The sequence below is a fragment of the Acaromyces ingoldii genome (genome assembly GCF_003144295.1).
Source record: "Acaromyces ingoldii strain MCA 4198 unplaced genomic scaffold FA10scaffold_3, whole genome shotgun sequence".
In the NCBI taxonomy this organism is placed as follows: Eukaryota; Fungi; Basidiomycota; class Exobasidiomycetes; order Exobasidiales; family Cryptobasidiaceae; genus Acaromyces; species Acaromyces ingoldii.
In genome coordinates this window covers 1336700-1359402 of record NW_020290249.1, presented here as the reverse complement: position 1 = coordinate 1359402, position 22703 = coordinate 1336700, and the positions used below count along the sequence as shown (strand labels likewise).

The 22703-nt window shown below is 58.4% G+C and overlaps 5 protein-coding genes across 5 annotated transcripts; 2 read left to right on the top strand and 3 right to left on the bottom strand.

The window, feature by feature from the left end:
• Nucleotides 1-82: 82 nt before the first annotated feature.
• FA10DRAFT_266852 (hypothetical protein) lies at nucleotides 83-5382 on the bottom strand. The gene has a single exon (XM_025521672.1). The coding sequence runs from the start codon at nucleotides 5075-5077 to the stop codon at nucleotides 209-211; it is 4869 nt and encodes a 1622-aa protein (XP_025377565.1). The 5' UTR covers nucleotides 5078-5382; the 3' UTR covers nucleotides 83-208.
• A 265-nt stretch (nucleotides 5383-5647) lies between these two features.
• Nucleotides 5648-8466, bottom strand: FA10DRAFT_111674 (hypothetical protein). The gene is made up of 7 exons (XM_025517869.1): nucleotides 8148-8466; nucleotides 8047-8081; nucleotides 7877-7990; nucleotides 7585-7817; nucleotides 7097-7519; nucleotides 5958-7034; nucleotides 5648-5893 (listed from the first exon to the last, which is right to left on the bottom strand). Exons 1-7 carry the CDS (start codon nucleotides 8264-8266, stop codon nucleotides 5810-5812), a joined length of 2085 nt encoding a protein of 694 aa, XP_025377564.1. The 5' UTR covers nucleotides 8267-8466; the 3' UTR covers nucleotides 5648-5809.
• Nucleotides 8467-8711: 245 nt separating this feature from the next.
• On the top strand, nucleotides 8712-11427 carry FA10DRAFT_111805 (hypothetical protein). The gene is made up of 4 exons (XM_025517870.1): nucleotides 8712-8972; nucleotides 9093-10414; nucleotides 10470-11150; nucleotides 11191-11427. Exons 1-4 carry the CDS (start codon nucleotides 8918-8920, stop codon nucleotides 11218-11220), a joined length of 2088 nt encoding a protein of 695 aa, XP_025377563.1. The 5' UTR covers nucleotides 8712-8917; the 3' UTR covers nucleotides 11221-11427.
• A 5537-nt stretch (nucleotides 11428-16964) lies between these two features.
• Nucleotides 16965-20984, top strand: FA10DRAFT_266849 (ATP-dependent protease La). The gene has a single exon (XM_025521671.1). The coding sequence runs from the start codon at nucleotides 17129-17131 to the stop codon at nucleotides 20717-20719; it is 3591 nt and encodes a 1196-aa protein (XP_025377562.1). The 5' UTR covers nucleotides 16965-17128; the 3' UTR covers nucleotides 20720-20984.
• Nucleotides 20861-22564, bottom strand: FA10DRAFT_229957 (Actin/actin-like protein; the record flags this gene model as incomplete). The annotated part of the gene is made up of 5 exons (XM_025518809.1): nucleotides 20861-21211; nucleotides 21268-21397; nucleotides 21457-21843; nucleotides 21898-22096; nucleotides 22153-22564. The coding sequence occupies 5 exons, from the start codon at nucleotides 22562-22564 to the stop codon at nucleotides 20861-20863; spliced, it is 1479 nt and encodes a 492-aa protein (XP_025377561.1).
• Between the last annotated feature and the right edge of the window lie 139 nt (nucleotides 22565-22703).

The window sequence follows — 22703 nt, the reverse complement described above, 5'->3', positions numbered from 1 at the left end:
CGTGTGCGGGCGTATGGCACTGCCCAGTGGGCGGAGTTGACGCACGCCCAAGGACAGATGATCGCTTTAGACAGCCATACAGATCAGAGAGTCACACAAGGCCTTGCTTGCAATACAACAAAAGATATAAGCACATTTACATCGCACAATCGAAGTCAAAACGAGTTGAGTTTTAGACAAGGAATCGAGTACCTAGGGGATGAAGTCTCTAGAATCGCAAGAATCGGGGCCAGATGCCCCTCGCGTTGCTGTTGTCGTCCTCTTCGGCCGGCGGCTCCGCTTCGGCCTGCTGTTCTGCGTCCCGCAGCCTGCTTCTTCTTGGACTGTTGGTCTGAGGCTGCTGGAATGTCTGCTCGAGGGGCCTCCACTGGTGTGGCTGTTGTTGTTGCTGCTGCTGCTGCTGCTGTGGACCCCTGGCAGCCGCGAGGTGAGCAGCGGCCTCATGGGCCCTCATTGACGCTGATGCGACTCTCGGCGACTGCCTCCACTCTGCTGAAGAAGAAGAAGAAGCATGTCCGTGGCCCTCCCGAGGGAGTCCTGCCAGCTCCCTCATCGAGGGCGTCGAAGTAGATGTGACGAGCGAGGGTGACGCGACTGAGCCTTGCCCGGGTTGCAGACTTCGCGGGAGTGCCCGCGGGGTTGCGCCGCTGGACGTGTTGGTATCTGCTCGCGAGCGCGTTGGGCTGCCTCCGGTTCCCTCGAGGTAGGCCTGGCGCATCGCAGCTGCGCCCACCGAGGCGCTGGGGTAGTGGCCGTAGGGCGCCGGAGGCGCGTAGCGATCGTCAAAGGGCCCTTCGTCGCCTTCTCCCACGGTGCCTAGTCGCGCGCCCCCATCGAGGCTGTTACTCCTGCGCCGACGCTGCGACGGCTGGCCGTGCTGAATGCTGCTGTTGCCTCCCGCCGTCGCCCGACTGCTTCCCCCCTCGCTGTCCCAGCCTTCCTCGTCGTCGAGCATGGATGCTGTCCGTCTCGACGATCCACCTCGTCCGAGGCCTCGAGTGCTGGCGCTGGCAACACTGCTGCTCGCTGCGCCTCCTCGTGAGCTGGCCGTGCTTGCACCACGTCCAAGGTAGCTCGGGCTGTAGCTGGCTGCCCCGCTGCTGTCGCCCTCACTCAGGTTGCGCCTCGACCCACTGTAGCCCGAGCTCGATTGGCCAGACCTCGACTGGCTGCTGCCGCTGGGGTCGCCACTCGAGGTGGCGTGGGTGCGGTTGCTGAGGCTGTCCAAGTTGGTGCTCCTCGATGCCGTCGTCGTCGTCGTCAGGCCAGACCGCCTCGAGTTGGAGCGATTATTGTTGCCAGAGACGTTGGACACGCTGGCCGCGTATCCTTCCTCTTCATCATGTTGCTGTGACTGCTGCTGCTGCTGCTGCTGCTGCTCTTGTCCCTCTTCTTCCTCTTCTTCGTGAAGTGCACCCGACGCGGGCTCTCGCTGCGAGCGGTTGCTCGACTCGCCCGAGCCACCCGAGTGTTCGCGGCTCGAGTGCTGGCGGATCGAGGGCGACTGGGAAGCAGGCGCGCTCTGCGTGAGATGGCCCACGTTGCTGCCGCCCTCGAGCACGCTCGCCCTCTGGCTCTGCACCTCTGCTGCCAGGCCTGGATCGCTGCGGAGGGCCGGGTCGTGCCGCGCAAGATGGCTCTGCTGCTCTGGCTCCCTCTCTGCGCGAGGTTCGTCCTCGTCGTTGTCGTCGGCGGTGCCGTCACCGTGATCGCCACCGCGGCCGCCCGTCAGGCGCCTCCAGCCAGCCGCCAGTCCTCCAAAGAGGCCGACGCCAGCGGCCGTGGCGCCTGCTGCTTCGGCAGCACTGTGCCTCTGCTCGTCGTCCTCGTCGCTCTTGTCGTCGTGCGATCGCTCGAATGGATTCTCCAGTGGCTCGCCCGAGTCGACGTCGAGCCGCTCACCCAGCGTTCCCCTCGGCGAGCCCGGTTGCCCCTGGCTCGTCGCCGCGCCCTGCCCCCCACCTGGCATATCTTCATAGATGGGCGCTGAGCTCGATGCGAACCCAAAGCCAGATCGCCGGGAGCCGCTGCCTGACCCACTGCCAGACCCGCTGCCCGAGTATGACGCCGCCGTACCGCGGCCCATCGACGACGATTCGCCAAATTCGCCCACGCTTCGAATCGTCGGCAGTCGACCGGCATGCTGGCCCTTTGTGCCCGACCCAAACGTCGACTGGCCCGACTCTTCTTCTTGTCGAAGCCTCTGCTGCTGCGGTCCTTGCTGCTGCTGCTGCTGCTGCTGCTGCTGAGCCTGGGCGCCTGGGCCCAAGAGGTTGGTGCCAGTGCTGATGAAGCGGCTGTGCCGATCGCGCTCGGGATCTGAGTCCGTCGCGCCACTGCCCGACGTTCGTTCCCCAGCGACGCCACCAGAGGGATACCTCGCCGCCTGCGAGTAGGTGCTGCCGTCGCTCTCGCGATGCCCAGCTGCCAGGGCCGAGAGACCGGCGCCAGCGGCCCCTGCTCCCAGGAGCGCCTCGTCGAAGCCGAGGCCGCGCCCGTGTCGGTCTTCCGACGCATGGGCCGCATCGGCGAGACCGAGGTCGCCGTCGCCAAAGCCACCCGTGAAGCTGGGGATGCGAGTCTGCCGGTCGGCCGCGCTGCCAGAGGGGCCCACGTTGCCGTACGTGTGCATCGCTCGCTCGCCACGGGGCGCCCTCGGCGGTGGCGGCAGGCTCGTCACGGTGCTCGGCGACGCCGTGGGGTCTGTTCTGGCGCCTGTCGAGTTGCTGCTCGCATTGCCACTGGACCCAAGCCCGGAGCGTGACCCAGAGCCAGCGCCAGAGCCAGCGCCAGAGCCAGCGCCCGAGCCAGAACCAGAACCAGAACCAGAACCAGAGGGCGCGTGGATGTCACTGCGGGAGCCCAATGCAGTTCCCGAACGGGAGCCAGTGCCCGAGTGGGAGCCGGAGCCCGAGTGGGCGACCGAGGCAGACGTCGTGGCAGCCGAAGCATAGCCGGGGTCGGCCGTGAGGCTGCTGACGTTGCGACGGTGACTGCGCCGTGGCGAGGCGCCTTCAGCCGCGGCGGCTCCTGCCAGTGCCCCCGCAGCGGCCATCCCCGCCAGACCGGCTCTTTGACCACCTGAGTGGGATCCGCCCGAGTCCGAGGGCGTCATTCCTCTTTGTCGGGCCATGGACGGGCTGCCGAGATCTTGATCGCCTGCGCCAGCGTCTCTTTCACCATCGGCCTCGTCGTCCGAGTGGCGCGTCCAGCCCGCATACATGGCAGCCGCGCCGATGCCAGCTGCACCTGCACCCAAGCCTGCCGCAGCTGGCGCCCATGGGCTGGGCCCAGTCTGCGACATCTCGCTGACGTCGCCCATGTGCGAGTCGTCTGCAAAGTCCATCAGGCCCCGTCGCTCGCCCCGGCCGCCGACATCGTCGTCGTTGCCTGCAGACAGGGCTTGGTCGTCGTCGCCATCTGCGTCCAGGTCATCGTCGTCGTTGTCATCTGCCTGTCTCGCCGAAGCAGCGACGGGCTCATGCCCTTGGCTCCTGCCCGACGACCGTCTCCTTCCAAAGGCGCCTGCGATGCCTGCGCCTAACCCTGCGAGACCGGCAGCCGCGGCGGCCGCGACGCCCTTCTTTCCTCGCGCGCCACTCGTGGCGCCGTCTCCGCCCGAAGGCCCCGAAGCAGCCAAGTTGCGCATGGACCGCATCGGCGACGCCGGCTCGGGTCCACTTGCATTCAGGCTCCTTCGGTTTCCGGGCAAGCTCGTCGAGTCCTGCCTCCTTCGTCCACCGACGACAAAGAAGCCGCTGCCATTGCCGCCGCTCAGGTGGTCCTCCTCCCACTCGTCGCTGCGCATACTGCCCCTCCGCGCACCAGCACCAGCAGCGGCGGCCGCGCCTGCTGCACCTGCCCCTGCGCCCGCTGCTGCCAGTGCCGCGTACTGGCCCCGTCGACTTCCTCCGCGCGAGAAGCCCGACGCCCATCGCTGGCTGGCCCTCTTGCGCATCGACGAGCCAGCACCTGCGCCCGCACCTGCACCTGCACCTGCTCCCTGTGCAGCCATGCGCTGGTTGTTTCTTCTCCGCCTGCGAGCGAGCAGCAGTGCAAGGAGAAGGAGGAGCAAAAGCGCGCCCAGCACGGATCCGATGACGATGCCTGCAATCTGCCCGCCAGTGAGGCCCGACGACGCCCGTGCGCCGCCGCCACCGCCGCCGCCGCTGGGGTTTGTCGTGCTGCTGGTGGGCGCTGCGGTTGATGATGTGGAAGTGTTGCTGCTGCTGACCGAAGACGAGCTCGCGGTGCTACTGGCGGTGCTGCTGGCCAGAGATGCAGAGGCAGACGAAGCCGAGGCCGACAGACTAGATGCAGACGCAGACAGGCTCGCTGCAGCCGTGTCAGACGGGTTCGCCGTGCTCATGTTTGACGCAGAGACCGAAGCAGCCGAGGCTGAGGCGGCAGCTGCCGAAAGCGAAGACGAGGCCGCATTAGAGCCCGATGCCGACGCCGTTGGTGCCGGTGCGCCCGAGGCCGAGCCACTCCCTGATCCTGTCCCTGTCCCTGTCCCTGTCCCTGATCCTGATCCCGTCGCTGATGCTCCTCCATTCCCTGCTCCCGTCCCCGCTCCAGTCCCTGCGCTATCTCCCCCCGATCCTGATCCTGCTGCGCCGGACGAAGCGCCAGCATTGCCGGAGCCCGAGTCCGAGCCCGAACCCGAGCCCGTGGGCGCCGGCGAGTTGGAGCCAGCATTAGAGTTGGAGTTGGACCCGTTGCTGCTCCCCGAAGATTGGCCGCCCGTGGCGGTGGCCGTCGGCGAAGCAGCAGGCGGCGCGGTGCTTTGCGGCTGGCCCGCCGTCGTAAAGAGGGTGCCCAAGTCGGGCGCGGGAAACGGCCCCGTGTAGAGGAGCGGCACATTGACGACGCTGTAGCCCACGCTCGTCGTCTCGCCCGTCAGCACCTGCACGACCTCGGACGGCGCAGCGGTGCCCTGGGGATCATAGGCGATGCGCGTCCGCGTCGTCGTGTAGCCGTGCACCGACGTCGTGTAGGCCGAGTAGGACAAGTAGGTGGGCAGCGGTGCGTCCGTCGGCCCCGGGCCTGGCTCCTGCGTGGGGAGAAAGTCGGACATGGGCCCCCCAGTCGGCGCCTTGGCCACGATTGTCCGCGTCGTTCACGTCGTCGTCGTCGTTGCCGCCTCCTCTGACTATACAAGTAGCAGCGTGCGAGGGTGTGGTGATGGTGTGTTGGGAGACGTGAAGTGCAAAGGTGGAAATATAGGGGCTATGGCGGAGAAGGGAACAAACGATGGAGCATGTCGATGTGTTGTTCACCGATTCTCTCGACGGGACCTCTCTATCTTGCTTATCCCTTTTCTTTTCTTTTCTTTTTTCCTTCTCTCTTGACTGGAAAGGTGAGACACACTTCTGATCTGCTCAAACGAAGAAACAAGGCAAACGATGGGCTGGAGATGCCCTGCCTCTCATACGGCGAGGCGTGCACTGAACCGCATGGAAAAAGGGGCTGTCTGTGCCTCTAGATTCTACCTCAACCAGGACCCGATGCGCGAAGGAAACACACACAACACCAAAATTTGAAAAATAAAGATCAGAAGCCCCTATCTCCACTGACTGTCCTTAGCGCGGCTTCGACAACGCGTGCAGTGCGGTGCGATGCGGTGCTTGGCCCCTCCACCCAGAAGTGAAACCAACACCTCCTCGTCACGGTCCGTCACAGCACCCAGCTGCAGCTACATGTAGCAGCGTTTCACATTTCTTTCTCGTCTTGCCAAAAGAGATATCTTCGGGAAGCCCAGGAGGCAGGAAATAAGGGGGGGAGAGATTAGAAGAAAGAAATCCACAGTCTAAACAGTCGCAATAATCTCCGAGGCGCTCTCGAGGGCCGAGATCATCTTGACGCACTCCTTGCGCCTCGTCACAACGTGGTCCTGCGTAGTCTTGTCAGCTTTGACGTCTCTCTTCATCTAGATTGGGCACACACAAGATACTCACGCTTTCTCGCATCAGCTCGTTCATGACTTCGGACTGGTAGAGCTCCTTGAGCAGCTCGCGTTGCAACGAGTCCTTGGCGAAGGTGACGAGATGGAGCATCGTCGCCTTGGGCACCATGTCGATGATGGTGCGCTTGACAATATTAAAGTACGACATGATCAGCATCCGGATCACCTCGACCTCCATCGTCTCGCGGTCCGTCAGCTGGCCGCTTGCCTTGAGCGACGGGGGCGGCGGCTCCATCGAGGCGTGCTTGGCTCGCTCCTTTGCCGAAGCCTTGCCGCCGCTGAAAAAGCTGCCAAAGAAGCCTTGGTTGCTGATGTTGACATCAAGGTCCTTGTCATTGTTGATCACGTGTGGGTTCTTCTTCGGATCGCTGGGCGCCTGCACCTGGTTCGAGCTGTGACGCTCAGTGACAATAGCCATGGCCTTGTTGCCCGAGATGAAGTCAGGGTGACCAGTGTTGAGGTAGCACGCCTCGGCCAGCACAATGTCGGTCACAAGCTTCGTCGTCGGTTGCAAGCACCGCTTGAAGAAGGCAATGACGACGCTGTTGAACCTTTCCCGAAGCGCAGGGAATCTTCGGAATTGTTGATTCTTGGCAAGCAGTTGCGCGAGGATCCGCACGAGCTCGTCGTAGACAAGGCTGACGCACTTGAGCGAGGGGTCCTCGAGCCGCTTAATCTGCTGCTTGACAATGACCTCGAATGCAGTGGTGCCGACAAAGAGCGCAGGGGATGAGCCGGAAGAATTGTACAAGATCGTTCGAATGTCGGCGTCCTTGACCGTGTCAAAAGGATCAATGGCCCGGACTCCATTCGAAAAGAGCTCATGGAACACGAAGCTGATTCTCGCGCCGCCAGCCAGCTCCGAGACGCTCAGATCGTTGGAGTTGCCGTCAATGACGGTCCGGAACTCGTTGCAGAACTCGGTAATGATGGTAAGAACGATGTTGCCGCTGTTGGCGTCTCCCAGCGGGCCACCCAGGGATGTAAGTTCGGCTTGAAACTTTTGAAGTTGCGTCTGGATTCTCGTCTTGATGTCTGGGAGGGTGTTGCGAATGTGGTGCATAAGGATCTGGGAAAGGACAGGATTAGCCAAGATGTCTCAAAAGAATAGCAGCAGCAACGTCGCCTCACTGTATTGAGCTTCCTGGCCAGGAAGGGGGTTCCGCAGTATTGTGCCTTGCTTCGGTAGCTGGGGTGGTTCTGGAAAAAGTCCCGCTCGGCGTCCAATGCAGCGCTGACAAGCTTCTTTGAGTCAATGTCGCGCTGGCCTCGGTTGACCACAGGGACGTAACCCAGGCGGAGAGGAATGACTCGACCGGCCAGAATATCGACGACGTCAGTCCCCTGGTCCATCAGGTCCACCTTTGTCAACACGCCCACGGTCCTCGTTCCCTCTGGGTCCACCTCGCGGGCCAGCTTCAAGCCGTCAGAGTTGGCCAGATCCGTGTTGGCAGCTGTAACGGCGAGAATGACGGCGTTGGGCTTGCTGATAAACTTGAGCACCATCTCACGGATCTGCCTCTCGATATCTCGAGGCTGGTCCCCAACAGGCACCTGAGGAACAGAAAGAAACGAATGAGCTCTTTCTCACCACCCCGAACAACTGATAAGAGACATACCTTTGTCAAGCCTGGTAAATCAACAAGGGTGAGCGTCAGAACGCTGGGGCTGTAGATACGAAGATTGATAGGCTGCGGGCTAATGCCGGCGTTCTTTCCCGTCTTCAGCTCAGTGTCGCGGACAATCTCTTCTCGGATCTTGTTAAAGTCGTGGAATTTCTCGCCGGGAAGGTGCAAGAACTCTCCCCACTCGTCTGGATTTGTCTCGCCGGGTTTTGAGGCCGGAGCTAGTACTGAGCAGGGTGGAACGTCAGTTTATGAATTACTTCTCGGCCACCTTGAGACCACGCACTCTCTGAAGACTTGGCTGATCCATTGGCTACCGATGAGGCCGCGGGTCTGTTGATGAGTTGCAAGACCAGGGGGCGTCTCGTCACGATGCCCGTACCACGGGGAAGAAAATCACCTGCAATCGTTCTGCTTCAGCATATGTATGTGGCGGCAAGACAAAGCGGCACTCACGGCCTACGATGTTCTCGAGCACCGAAGACTTGCCCCTGCATGATTCGACGAACACTTAGCTTCTTTGTCATCTGAGGAGGATGAGTAGAGCTCGGACTCACGAAGATTGGCTGCCCAGCACTGTGATCTGGGGCAGATCGATGTTATTCTGAATCCCGACGTTGTTGAAGGCATCCTGAAGCTTGTTGACCAGCTTAATGAGAGACTGGTCCATCGCCATCGTGGCAAGCTCGCGAGGATGGAGAAGTAAGAGGCCTGATAGGTGAAACGTTCAATGCGCGACCTCGTCCACAGCCCTTGGAGCTAATGCGATGTAGGGATGCGAGACACGGAGAAGCGAAGGGAAGCTCAGCGGGTGTTGGTTCCGTTGCTGTCGTCGCCTTCGAAGCTGTGAGTGGCCAGGTCTGATCGCGCTGCCCTGGCAAGCTCAGCTGGGACCTATTGTCACGTGGCAACATATGCCACGCGACATTACAACCCGGGCAAGGAGCCTTTCGTCGCAAACATCTACCACTTGCCTTCTTTTCTCACACCAGCACCGTCGTGTCTTGTCCGTCACCGCACGATCACTCTTTGCTTCGACTCTTGCCAGCCGAGGCGAGACGCGCACTCGCTTCAACCCTTGGCACCGGGAAGAGTCATTGGACAGATTCTTGTACAGCACGGCGGTCGGTCGAGGGGGGTGCTTTCCCCCGTCCTAAGATCCAAATTGGACCGCGTCTCGTGCGCATTGGCCAAATCCCTCTATCCCCCCGTGGCGCCATCTGTCAAACAATTCTCCGCTTCTCGCGCGCACGCAGCCACGCACTCGGCTGGGAGAGACGAGAGCCCTCAACTCGGACGATCGCCGGCGTAGGCCTCGTCTTGGATCATGACAGTCAGCCGTAGGAAGAATAAGGCGGTGGCCAAGCCAGATGACCGCACTAGTGAGTTTTAACTTATCTCGGACCCTTGGCGCGCGACACCAGTGTCGCGCCTCGAGGTACTCCACCCCCGCTCAGCAGACGCCTTGGCTAACGATCATGTTCTTGTCTCTTCTTTTTAAGCTGCCGAGTCTGGTGTCCAATACCACTGTGACGTCTGCGGTCTGGACATATCCAGCACAGTTCGAATATCGTGCGCGACGTGCGCAGGGCATCCGGGGCCATTAGACACCTACGACCTTTGCTGCAGCTGCTTCCTCGAAGGAGCCGAAAGCGCGAGTCACAAGGCCTGGCATGATTACCGCGTCGTCGAACAGCATGCCTATCCGATATTCTGCGACGATTGGGGAGCCGACGAAGAGCTGCTTCTCATCGACGGTGCTCAGATCTACGGCCTAGGCAACTGGGCCGACATTGCCGACCACATCGGCAACCGGACGAAAGAAGAAGTTGAGCGCCACTACCTCAAGGTTTACATCGAGGGGCGTGATGGTGCCTCGACAGGCGACATTCGTGCAGAAGAAGCTGTTCGTCGTCATCTTGCCAACCGAGCTCGCCTGCAAGGTAGCCCGCAAGAGGTGGAGGCCAAGCTCCGACGTACGCTTCCTGTGGTAGGGCCCAACATCCACTATAGGTCGGACATTGACGCCGAAGAGTTTCAAAAACGTAAGCGGCGGAGGATCGACGGTCTTCGCGAAAATCAAGCGGCTTTTGGTGGTGTATCCTCGAGTCAAGCTTCTGGCTCCTCGAAGCCAGCGCCACCAAAGCCTCTGGTGAGCGCACCAACATCGCACAGCGAGCTGGCCGGGTTCATGCCTGGTCGCCTAGAGTTCGAAACCGAGTACGAGCAGGACGCCGAGAATTTTGTAAAGGACATGGAGTTCGGTAAAGTTTACAAATTCGGAGGCGAGCTTATGCCAAGCGAACTCGAAGCGTTGGGAGGCAAGGCAGAGCAGGGCAAGTCGAGAATGGAAGCCAGCGGGCGGGGCGGCCCGAGCCTTGGAGGCCGTGGGACGAAAGGAGTGCAAAAGGACAAAGGCGATGAAGGCATTCAAGAAGACGATGACGAGAAGGATGGTGACGACGAGGAGGGTACCACCGCCGCAGCCAAGGATGAAGAAGATGAGAAAGAAGAGGGTGAAGCCGATGAAGATGATGAAGACGACGACGACGACAAAGGAGAGGATCAGAGCGTGACACAGGATCAATCACAGGCAAATCATGACTCTCAGCAAGCCGAGGCTTCTGCGGCAGCATCAGCATCTGCGGCAGCCGCTGGTCAGTCTGCACCTGCTGAAACGGATGACCGAGCTCCCGACTGGGATGAAGACGAGGCCGACCTCGAGATCAAGCTCATGGTTCTTGACATATACAACGAGCGTCTCGAGCGGAGGCGTCGGAGAAAGGAGTTCATCTTCGAAAGGAACTTGATCGATTACAAGAGAGTGAGTGTTTTCGCGAGTATTAAATCAGGCTTCCGGCTGACAGTCTCTTTCTCAGAATGTCGCAGCCGAGCGCAAGCGCCCGAAGGAGGAGCGCGAACTGTTGAATCGTGTCCGCCACTTCGCTCAGTTGCAGACGGCCACCGACTTCGAGGATTTCGTCAATGGTCTTTTCTATGAGGATGCGTTGCGGAGGGCGGCAGCGCAGTTGCAGTCATACCGACGAGCTGGCATTACCACAATGACCGAAGCTGCCCAATTTGAGTCGGAGCAAGCCGAGCGAGCACGCAAGGCGGCCGTTGCCGCCGAAGGGGGTCTTGCGGCCTTTCCCGCGAGTGGGGCTGCTCCTCGCTCGGCCGGCAGGGCAATCCGAGACACTAGCACGCCCAACCGGGATGATTCGGAATCCTCAGCGCCGTCTGCCAAGGCGGGAACCAAGAAGGAGACTAATGCGAAGGACCCGAACAAACCGCCGCGCAAGCCACCGCAACCCATGGACATCTCCAAGAATCCTTCATTGCATCTCTGTACGAGAGCCGAACAAGAGCTGTGTTCAATCGTCAGGATCCAGCCCCATGCCTTCCTCGTCATGAAGAAAGAAATAATCAACGAATACATTCGCAGAGGAGGCAAGCTAACGCGAAGGGAGTCGAGAGTGCTGTTCAAGTGCGATGTCAACAAGATCGGCAAGGTCTACGATCTCCTCGAGCAGCAAGGCTATCTGGCCGCGGCTGCAAAGGTCGGGTGGAATGGGGTTGGAGTACCGCCCGGCTGGAAAGAGAAACCTTCCAAGACGCCTACTTCACTGATTGCCTCTGCGTCCAAGGAGAACAACCATTCGGCCCCCAGCGTCAGCAACGGCGCTCCTCCCCCGGTCTCCGGCTCAAGCTCCAAGATTTCGCTCTCAACTGCATCAACTTCGGATTCGCCTTCAACCCCACACACGCCCTCCCGGTCTACACCAAATGGGCTGGCTTCCACGAATAGCCATAACAAAGCAATGATGGCCCCCAGGTCCGCCACGGCAGGGCCTGACTCTCCCGCAACGAAGAGCCCTGGTCCTGGGCCTGGACCTTCAAACAACCAGAACAACCAGGATGGAGCTCTTCGGGGCAGGCCAACCGCATATACATGACATTAACGTCTTTCGCCCGCCCATCCACCTCAGAACAACCGCGCCCACAGCATCATTCATCAAGTCATCACAATTTCTCTCTGCTCGATGCATCGTACGAATTACACGTTCAATCTCTGGATAAGACTGCCACAACATCCATGGACACCCCTCATCTTGTACCATCTAACTATTCCGCAAGTTTTTCAAGTCCTCACACATCACCATGTAACAATACAATTTTCTTTTGCAAGTCTTTTCCTCTCTGAGATTTCGGGCAAAGTGTTTGATTTCTCCTCTCAAGAAGCGTTTACATTATGGGCGGTGATCCCGACATCGACCGATGATGGGGCAATAAGATATTGAGAGAGAGCCGGACGTTCATTCAAGTTTGGGTCTAATGGGACGCGCTCGCGGCAACGTCCACATGCCCGCCTCGTCCTCTTGCGCTTCCTGCGCTGCCGCGTCCCCCGCGTCCTCTCGCACCTCTTCCACCACCACCACCACCACCACCACCACCACCGCCACGGGGCGCTGAGGGGGCATTGGTAGGTGGTCCAGCTGCATGTCCGTTCGTCTGATGAGTGCCATTCTCCCGAGGTCTGGCACCACCACGTCCACCATTCAGGCCACCTGTGTGTCCATTGAGGCTGAGCGCAGCCAAGTGAGGGTTGATGTCGGCTTGACCATTGGCGTTCCCGCGTCCGTTCGCTTGTCTCGACGGTCTAGCCTGACCCGAAGTAACGTGCGAAAAGCGCACATCACTCTGCACGCTTGCTGCCCCACCACGTCCACCCGGGATGCCGCGCCTCAGAATCTGTACACCGGGCGTCTGTTCTTGCTGCTGCTGATACTTTTGATAACTTGGCGCGGGCTTGAAAGCATTCGGCGGGCGATAGTTGGGCGTCCCAAATTGGTTCGTGGGAGGAGCACCGAGCGTGCGTCCTTGCTTGGGGGCAGAGCCATTTGTAAACGCGTCAGGCCCAAGCGTCCGCTCGAGCGCACTCAAGGCCGGCACAGGCTTAGTGTTAGCCGCAGCCTTGTCGTTACTGTCGAACTGCTCAAATTGAGGTTGCGTCAGGTTGAGCACGGTGGCAAATCCGACGGTGGCTCCGCGATAAGGGCGACAGCGATCGTCGAGGGTGTGTCCCGCCAGGAACGGAACATCAAATACGACATCAATGCTCGTTGAGTTGAGACCGATGACGACGCCTCGAGCTGACATAGGGACCATTCCCGTGTCGGCCACCGAGACGACGCGATCGCCAAGCTCGAATCTCTGGCCGCCGAGCCGGTAGGCGCAATGGGCAGGCTTGAGGAGTGCCGTACGAGGAATTTTGGAGAGCATGACGTGCTTGACCGAGTCCGGCGTCCGCTTCCGTGCGACATTTTCGGTAAACACCTCAATCGAATGCACAGATTGCTTGTCGAGCTGTTCGGAGAAGAGCGGGACAGCTTCGAGATCCCGGACTCCCTTCTCCTTGATCCAGTCCTTGAGTTTCTTCATCTTGGGCTCGGCTGCATCACCAAAGAATTGGTGAGCGTCTCTGAGATCCTCCTTTGGCCGGTCCATGAGCGCCTGAATAATCTCCGGGAACAATTTCCTGTATTCGCTAATTAGCGCCACTGTCCTGTCGGAGAACTCCCATCCGCTGGCGCTCTTGCGACTGTAGCCCAGCACCTTGTGGCCTTTGGCTTCGAATTTGAGGTTGAGACCGATGTTGACGCGCGAGCCGCGCCCTGGCTCCTCCACAAGCATGCTGCTTGTAATCTTTGAGAGGGCCAGACCAGAGATACCCAATTTCTTGCTGAGAGAAAACGAAGGGTAGTACTTCTCTTGAGTGCGGCTTGAGACGAGCTCGTGCAGCTGTGCAGCCTCACGGGCTTGATTAGCAAACACCACGAGCTTGATTGCTGTGTAGCTCTTCGAGGTCGCCTCAACGGTGGCCGGCGAGCCGTAGGCATGATGGCCTAGGAAAAAGACCTTGCTCTGCTCGGGAAATTCCTGCGGGATCGGCAGAGCGGGGCGCTCCTTGAATCGTGCGTCCTCTTGCACCACGTCTTGGACCGAAACTTGAATCGCCTGTTCGACTTCCTTGTCGGCGTCTTCCTCGTAATTCTTTAAGAAAGAGCCATCGTCCATGCGCCGAAGCCCTTTGAGGGGACGGACGTGAAGCAAGATTTCAACGCTGCCGATCAGGACACCATATCGCTTGCTGTAATGATGTTCAATCCGTTCCGCTTTTCGCTTCCATGTCCCCACATAGTCGGGCTTGTGTGGATTTGCGACGATTTTCTTCTGCCCGCCTACCAGACCCATTTCGTACTTGAAGAGGTGATCCGACACGGCCGTGACGAGGCCCTCACGGAGAAATGGCCAAGTGATAAATGTCCTTTTCCCGACCAGATCCTCGGCCAGCTGTTCCGGCTTGTTGTCTTCAAACGTGTTCTCGACGTGGATGACCATCGACTCTCCTTTGCTCTCGCTCTGGAACACGTTGACGCCATGATGGCCCATGCGTCCATAATGTGGAAGCGTCTTGATGCTGGGAAAGCCAGCCAGGGCGCGTGCACCAAGCTCGACGCCGTCGCATAGACCTTTGACGAGATGAAGACCGTCGAGAATAGGCAGGTGGAACTCTTCCAGTTTGGCATGGCAATGGACGATATCGGGAAACATTCCCGGAAGAGACGAAGGATAGAGATGCTCCCTGGTCCCATCGTAGGTGATCAGTGTGCTGGTGCCCATTGTGTTCCTCTGCTTCTCGTCGCTTGTCAGCCTGCCTTCACGCTTGTCCAGGGCTTCGAGAAGTCGTTTCTCATCAATGAAAGGGATCTTGACGACAGCTTCCCAATCCTGCTTTTTGCCGTTGAGATCTGCCTCGAAATTCATCGGGTAGAAATCCTTGATCGACGACGCCGGGTCGGTCATGAGGTCACGGAAAGCCTCGGGGATGTGTTGACTACTGAGCGGCGGCAAGACACCCATGAGCTGATCAAAGGGTCGGAACGGCTTGCCAAGCTCAAAGTTGAACTTCATGTCGCCGACATTACGCAGATCCGAGATCTTGGGACAATAATGATAGTCGTAGAACCAGCCCCATGAGGCTACGCCGTCGTAGTAATAATGCAGGACCCATTGGAGACCTTCGACGTAGCGGAATGCAAGCTGCTTCATCTGCTCCTCGTCATCGTAGTCGATGTGCATTTTGTCCTTGTAGTAAGCTCGCTTCCATTCGTCCATCTTTTGCTTCACAATCTTCGAGTACTCTTCCTCGGCATCGTACTCGTCATCGACATCTTCTGTCTTTGCTTTTTGATACTTGCCCAGGACTCGATCGACAGCCTGCGCGCTCTCTTCGAGATCGACCTCGTCGCCCAGCAGCGTGGAGTCATTGCTGACGGCAATGGCAGGGGCGTCTTCTTCTGGGTCGTACTCATCAAAGCTGATCTCCAGGCGTAGGTCCTTGGCCAGATTAGAGAGAAACCGTTTGTCCTCCGCAGAAGCTTTGCCGGGAAGGAACATTTCACGGGCGGCGCCAGCGGGGTCCTCTCGCTGAGCGAGAAGGAACGATTGCACCTTGCCGAACATGACGCGTTGCTGAGCCGTCAGAACGACATTGCCCTTGGCCCGTGACTTTTCGGCAGCCTTGTTGTTCTTGCCGGCTTTGCGCTTGACCCAGGACATGTCGCTCATCTCCTCCTCGAACTGCTCCTGCTCAAATTTGTTGAGTTCGGCCAAGACGAGCTGGAGTCGGTCTGTCCGCAGCCTGCCATCCTCGTTGAAGTAGCCTCCTGCGCTCGGGAGAACTTTCTTGTAGATGCTGAAGAGCAGGGGAAGGGCACCTTCGTTGATGTGCATACCCGGGAGATGCGGTAAGAAATCATTGCCGACAAAGATGTTGAGCAGGATGAAGTCGTCGATGATGCGTTCAAGTGAATACTCGAACGGCAACGTCGACCGTAAGTCTTGGAATTCGAGATCGAGGTATTCTCGGAAGAGGGAAAGATGGAGCAGGTAGAAATTTTGCTGCTCGAGACTGTGTCGTGGGAATCAGACAAGTTGCTTTGTGCAGGTAAAGTGATGCAAGCTCTCACCTGGCCTTCTTCTTCCTCTGTGGGCCGAAACTGACTTCTTCACGAAGCAAGGCAAAATGCGGATCGTGACTTAATAATCCCAGCATGATGAGATCGGCATCCAGTCCGTAGAGGCAATGTCGAACGTTTGGATTGTACCCCGGCTGCGCCTTGGCTAGTCGGATATACTCCATAATCTTGTGCTCGCCTTCGCCGGGGACCTCGTGTCCTGACAAAACGATCTCGACACCTCGCCATGCCGCATCGTCTGTCACCTTGCGAGCGAGAAAGTACTTGAGCTGTGCGGACAGTCGAGTCATAAAGGGAGTCCCGGGTGTGATGCAGTTTGAGTCGAAGGCGTCCTCCTCTGGGAGCTCCTCTCCTCTGCGAAGCGCCTTTTCACGAACGTCTTTGGCTTCCTTTGCGGTCCGAAAACGCCTTGATCGTTGCTGATTCATCTTCGCGCGCGGCGCAACACCGTCAACGGCCAGGAAGAAGAGCTTCTGAGGTTTAATCTTGGTAAAGACGTGCTCGATATACCCAAAAATGGCGAGGAACATATCCGCTTCGCTCAGCCGAAAATGTGCGTCTGCATCGTTAGGATGTGAACAATTGTGAATCTGCGTGGAAAGAGCCAAGGGTCGTCAGTTGCAGCGTAAGTGAGGTTGTCTGAGAAAGGACTCCTCACGATGCCGTTCATATCCAGATAGAGGTTGTCGAATTCGGGAATCTTGGGACATCTGAGGTCAGCCTCTTCTCTCTGACTCGTGTACTTGAGAGACGAACTCACCTTGTTCTCCTCGATGAGCTGGCTGATGAGCGGATACCGCTCCGACATATTACGAAAGAACTTTGGAATACCTAAGCGACAGGAGGCGCAGCGTTAGCTTGCCGTCCGTCCACAGGATTTGTGACTAGAGAAACTTACCCATGTTGGCGACGTTGTCCTTCCCAGATGAATGTTTGTAAAGCTAAGGTAATGTGCTGTCGAGAGGGGCGCAGAGCAATTCAACGAAACCCGGTAGCGGCGACGGCGATGCTGACGTAGCGAGCGTTATTAAAGGCGTGTTGGGAGGGGCTCCAATGCAAATGGTAGTGTACACGAGCTGGAAGGAGGTAAAAGAAGTCCAAAGGGGAGTCGACAGAAGATGCGGCGGCAGATGAAGGCGCACCTTTCGTCGAAAATTGAAGTGACGTTCAGTGATGAATGAGGCGTGCGAAGTGGCTGATGGGGTGAGATGGAGGGGCCGTGGAGCCTCTCTCGGCCGAGATGCTTATGTCAGTCCTTCGAAGCCGCGTCATATGTGACCTCGATAGAGGATGTCGATTCTTCTTGATCGCCATTCGTTGCAAGACCATTGCCTCGTCACGACAGAAGGTACCGACGCGAGGAGGCGAAAGGAGAGGTTGACTTGAGGGTGGTGCCTAGGGAGAATCATCATTTTCATCGTCCTCGACACTGCCTTATTTCAAAGTAGCGTTCCGCCACTCTTTGATTAACTCCGAAGCATTGGTATTCTGCGTCGATGATCACGGCAAGGAGGCTGGCCGCCACTGCAGGGCGAGGCCGACCTGTGCTAGGAAGCTGCTCTAATGTCAGGACAGCGGCTCTGACTTTTGCTGGAACCCGGCATAACGAAGCGCCGTTGCTGAGCCCAAGGGCGCAATTCGCCGCCGCGACAACAACGGGTTCTCGCCACTTCTCCGCCGGCCTGCCGCTAGCGTATCCAAGGACCAAGGGCAAAGGGCCTGGTCAAGGTCGCGAGGGAGAGGAGGAAGATGGAGAAGCCGACGAGGAGGAAGTGGACGAGGTCAAGCGAGAGGAGCCTGCGACAACGGAACGAAGCGAGACTGAAGGTGTCCAAGCCCAAGCTCCTGCGAGTGGCTCAGCATCTGCTGCAGGAGCTGCAAGTGGGTCAGAAGGCGGATCTTCGTCTTCTGGCTCCGGTTCCTCTTCTACCTCGGGCTCTAGCTCGACACAAGTGTCTCGACAAATGGTCCCTACCCACTACCCTCAGGTGCTGGCGCTCCCCATCACCCGAAGACCGCTTTTCCCGGGATTTTACAAGGCCGTCGTCATTAAGAATCCAGCAGTATGCGCGGCGATCCGCGAGAGTCTGAAGCGCGGACAGCCCTACATCGGCGCGTTTTTGCTCAAGGACGAAGAGGACGACGCAGACGTCATCACCGACTTGAGCAAGGTTCATCGCACGGGAGTCTTTGCTCAAATTACGAGCATTTTCTCCCAAAACTCGCAGAGCGGTGGTGGGGGCAATCGAAAGGAGGCAAACAAGGAGGGGAAGAAGGAAGGCGAGGAGGATAAGGAGGAGGGTCTGACGGCTGTGCTGTACCCTCACCGGCGGATTCGGATAGACGAGCTCATTCCCCCAAGAGGTCAACCGCACGTTACGGAAGACACGAGCGCGGGCGCGGAGGGAACTAAGGCCCCCACTGAGGCAAAGATCGCAAAAGTACACGAGATCCAAGAGGAAGCGCGGTCGGCTGGAGTCGTGCCCGAGGAGAACGACGCTACGAATGCCACAAAGTCGGCATCCTCAGGCACCCACATTCCCTACCAGACCTCTTTCCTGCAGGACTATGCCGTTTCACTGGTCAATGTCACCAATCTGGACCCTAAGGAGTACAAGAAGGACGACGCCCTGATCCGTGCAGTCAAGACGGAACTCATCGCCGTCTTCAAGGACATTGCCCTTCTCAATCCCCTCTTCCGTGATCAGATTGCCAACTTCAGCATCTCTCAAGGGGCAGGCAACGTGTTTGAGGAGCCCGATAAGCTTGCCGACTTTGCCGCTGCTGTCTCTTCAGGCGAAGTGGGTGAGCTGCAGGCCGTACTGGAGTCTCTCGATGTGGGCGAGCGTCTGCAAAAGGCCCTGTTGGTTCTCAAGAAGGAGTTGATGAACGCACAGCTGCAGAGCAAGATCTCCAAGGACGTTGAGTCCAAGATCCAGAAGCGTCAGCGAGAATACTATCTCATGGAGCAGCTCAAGGGCATCAAAAAGGAGCTGGGCATCGAGAGTGACGGCAAGGACAAGATGGTGGAGAAGTTCAAGGAAAAGGCGGCGGAGCTGCGCATGCCCGAGACTGTGCGAAAGGTGTTCGACGAAGAGCTTAACAAGCTTCAGACGCTGGAGCCCGCTGCAAGCGAATTCAACGTCACGAGAGGCTACCTCGAATGGCTCACCAACATCCCTTGGGGCGTCCATTCACCAGAGAACTATTCGATCTCGCACGCCACGGGTGTCCTCGATGAAGATCACTACGGTCTCAAGGACGTCAAGGACCGTATCCTCGAATTCTTGGCCGTCGGCAAGCTTCGTGGCACCGTCGAGGGCAAGATCATCTGCCTGGTCGGACCGCCGGGCGTGGGAAAGACCTCGATCGGAAAGTCGATTGCCCGGGCTGTCGAGCGACAATTCTTCCGATTTAGTGTTGGTGGGCTCAGCGATGTGGCCGAGATCAAAGGCCACCGAAGAACATATGTGGGGGCCATGCCGGGCAAGGCCATCCAGGCCTTGAAGAAAGTTGGCACTGAGAATCCACTTGTGCTCATCGATGAGGTCGACAAGATTGGCCGTGGCCACAACGGTGATCCCGCATCGGCTCTCCTCGAGATGCTCGACCCGGAGCAAAATGGAAGCTTCTTGGACCATTACATGGACGTCCCTGTCGATTTGTCGCGCGTCCTCTTTGTTTGCACCGCCAACACTCTCGACACGATTCCGCAACCACTGTTGGATCGCATGGAAGTCATCGAGGTCTCGAGCTACACGGCCGATGAGAAGAGGCATATTGCTCGCGGATACCTCGCACCACAAGCCAAGGACGCAAGCGGTCTCAAAGAAGCCAATGTCCAGCTCCCTGACGAGACTATTGAGTTCTTGATCAAGCACCACGCTCGCGAGAGCGGTGTTCGTCAGCTGCGCAAGCTTCTTGAGAAGGTCTATCGTAAGATTGCCTTCAACATCGTTCGTGATCACGGCGAGACCGTCTTTCCGGAACCGAGCGAGGGAGAGCTGAAGCCAGCGACTGCTGAGTCTTCTTCGCCGGTCCCATCATCGGCGGAGCAATCTGTGACTCAGGACCAAGGTCATCCTGCAGGATCGGCAGACAGCAACGCGCAATCAGTCACGCCTCCTCCGACACCCGCCGAGGGAGCGGCCTCTTCTACTCCACCACCAGAGTCAAATGCACCGCACGACGGTTCCATCCCTGCTCGCGAGGCCGTGCCGGAAGAAGCACCGAAGGTGACGACGCAAGACCGCAAACCAATGCAAGTCCCCTCTTCCGTCGAGGTGGAGATCACCATTGACTCTCTGAGAGATTACATTGGTCCACCCGTGTTCCACAAGGACCGGTTGTACACGCGTTCGATGCCCGCGGGCGTCTCTACTGGTCTCGGTTATCTGGGCAACGGAAGCGGCAGCCTCATGCCAATCGAGACGACGCTTATGCCCGGCAAAGGCGGATTGCAGCTGACTGGCAAGCTTGGTGAAGTCATCAAGGAGTCTGCATCGATCGCTTTGAGCTGGCTCAAGTCGCAAGCATTCAGCCTTGGTATCACAGCAGACGAGAAGGAGAACCTGCTCGAGCACCGCGACGTGCACCTGCACATGCCAGAGGGTGCCATCGGAAAGGAGGGACCGAGCGCGGGCGTGGCCTTCACGACGAGCCTGGTCAGCCTCCTGACGGGCAGGACACTCCCCACGGATTTGGCCATGACGGGCGAGGTCAGCTTGCGCGGAATGGTCCTACCTGTCGGTGGCCTCAAAGAGAAGCTTCTGGCGGCGCATCGGGCGGGCATTACGCGTGTCATCCTCCCAGCACAAAATCGGCCAAACGTAGAGGCAGACGTGCCAAAGGCCGTCCTGGATGATTTGGAGGTCAACTACGTCCACAACGTTTGGAGCGCCCTCGATGTGGCTTTCGGAGAGGGTCCATGGAGCGAACGATCCCGCGAACTGAAGAGACAGGAGGAGGAAGAAGAGACTGCAAACAAGCAGCGAGAAGAAAGGGAGAGGGAGCGGCGAAAGAATGAGAGAATCGCAGACAAGGCCAAGGCGGATGATGGCGCCAACCAGGATCAGCCCGTCAACTGATTGCGCATCTGTACCTGCTGTCTCCTTTTGTTTTTGTTAGAGGAAAGTTTCACACCCTTGTTAATTAGCACAATCACCAATCACCACCGCTCTTCGAAACGCAATTCATTCAACTCCCCAGACACTGTACAGACAAGATCTTTACCGACACCTGGCATGGACAACGGCGCTACCATGCTCGTCATACTCCTGCTTGCTGATCCACAGTTGGTGGAAGGTGCCCAAGCTTGCCAAGATGCTGCCACCCAACCAAGAGCTGAAGCGTCTTTCGACCTGGTTACCAGGCGAGTGAACCTTGATCTTCTGGCCTGCAGCCCTCAGTCCCAGGTCCCACGACAATCGATCGTTGAATCGGGGCATCGACGCTCCTCCACCGACAACGACGACATTCTGCAGCAGCGTAGCGCGAGAGTCGACGTCTGTCGCAGCAATTGCATCGATAATCATTTCGGAGATTGGCTTGAACGGTTGTGTGGATGGCGCGGGTGGGAGCTGCGGAGCGTTTGAGTGATTCGCTAAAGCCAAAGAGCACGCAAGGAGATACTCACAACCCCTTCGACACCATTCCAAATCTGCGGCGTGAAGAGCAGCTCAGAAGCCCTGTATCGCTCAATGCCAAACGTGTCGTTGTAGCCATTCGGGAATTCGTAAAGTCGAGATGGTCGAGACAAGGCTTGCCTAAGACCCAAAGGTGTGAGCGCAAGGGTTGGCCGATGCTTAAGAAGGTACAGACTCACTGTTCATCCCAGGGAAGATCGAGAACCATCGACAAGCTCTCCTTGGCATCGTGCAGCGTCCGCATCTCGTAGTACTTGTGCAGTGATTCAGGTGTGCTTGCCTTTCGCTCCTCGCGCAACTTAGCGACGGCCGTGTGACCAGCCTGAACGGGCACCTTGCTCTTGACAAGGTACTGGGGCACAATGTCGACAGGACCACCCACGCGGCTCGAGCCAGCTGGTGAATGCTTGAGGTCATAGAGAAGTGCCCGTGAGACAGCGTCGCCTCCGACTCCGGCCTGCCTCTGGATGCCCTTTCGAAGAACAAAGCCGTCGACGACAGGAATCGCCGAAGAGTGCGATGCGCCAACATCAACGATCAAAGCCGTCGGCTTGCCAGCCGAGAATCTGAGCAACGAATCAGCATCACTTCTATAAGCGAAGGAATGAACGGGAACTCACGAGCTCAAAACCGTCGAGTTAGCAAGGTAGAAAGCAGGGACGTTGAGCCCTTCGAATGCCATCTCGGTGAGTTCTTCACGCGCCTCGCGAGTGTTCCACGATGGTTCTGTGAGAAGGAGCGGATGCTCAGACGTCTCTGCGCCCATCGAGTCGGCAAGAGCGAAGCGTGTGAGGGCCAGCAAAGAGGCCGAGGATGTCACTGTTTTGGCCGGTGAGCCGGCTTGTCTTTCATCCCCTTAGAACACTTGGACTCACAAATACCATCTTCGAAGGGGTTGCCGATCTCCATGTCTGGTCTCCAGATGTTGACACCCGAGTCACCTACGAACCTCTTTCTGCTCTCAGACTTGAGCTTTTGCACTTCCCAGTCCGATGGCCCAGCCTTCTTGACAGCAGCTTCCCCAGGCTCTTTTGTCTCTCCGTTCTCTCCTTCGACCGCACCGCCGTCAGCGGTCTCGACACCTTCCATCGCATCGCCATTAGCAGCTGCCTCCGATCGAGATCCGATCTGCATCTGTAGCTCCTCGTCCGACGCTGGCATCCATCCGTAGTAGCTCGGGATCAACGCCCGTGGTGTGTCCTCGCCTGCCCATCCCGCTCGCAAGCTCGACGATCCTGGATCGACGACGATGGCAGAGATGTCATCTCCTCCGTAGATGCCCGGCATTGCTTCTCGAGATCGGCCTTGTTCGTCGTCTTCTTCCTTGAGGGGGGGAAGAAAGTGAGCGCGACGCGCCAGTGGATGCAGATTTCGGCCGAATTCAGTTCGACGCCATCTATTCATTCAAACATGGGCGAGCAAGCTA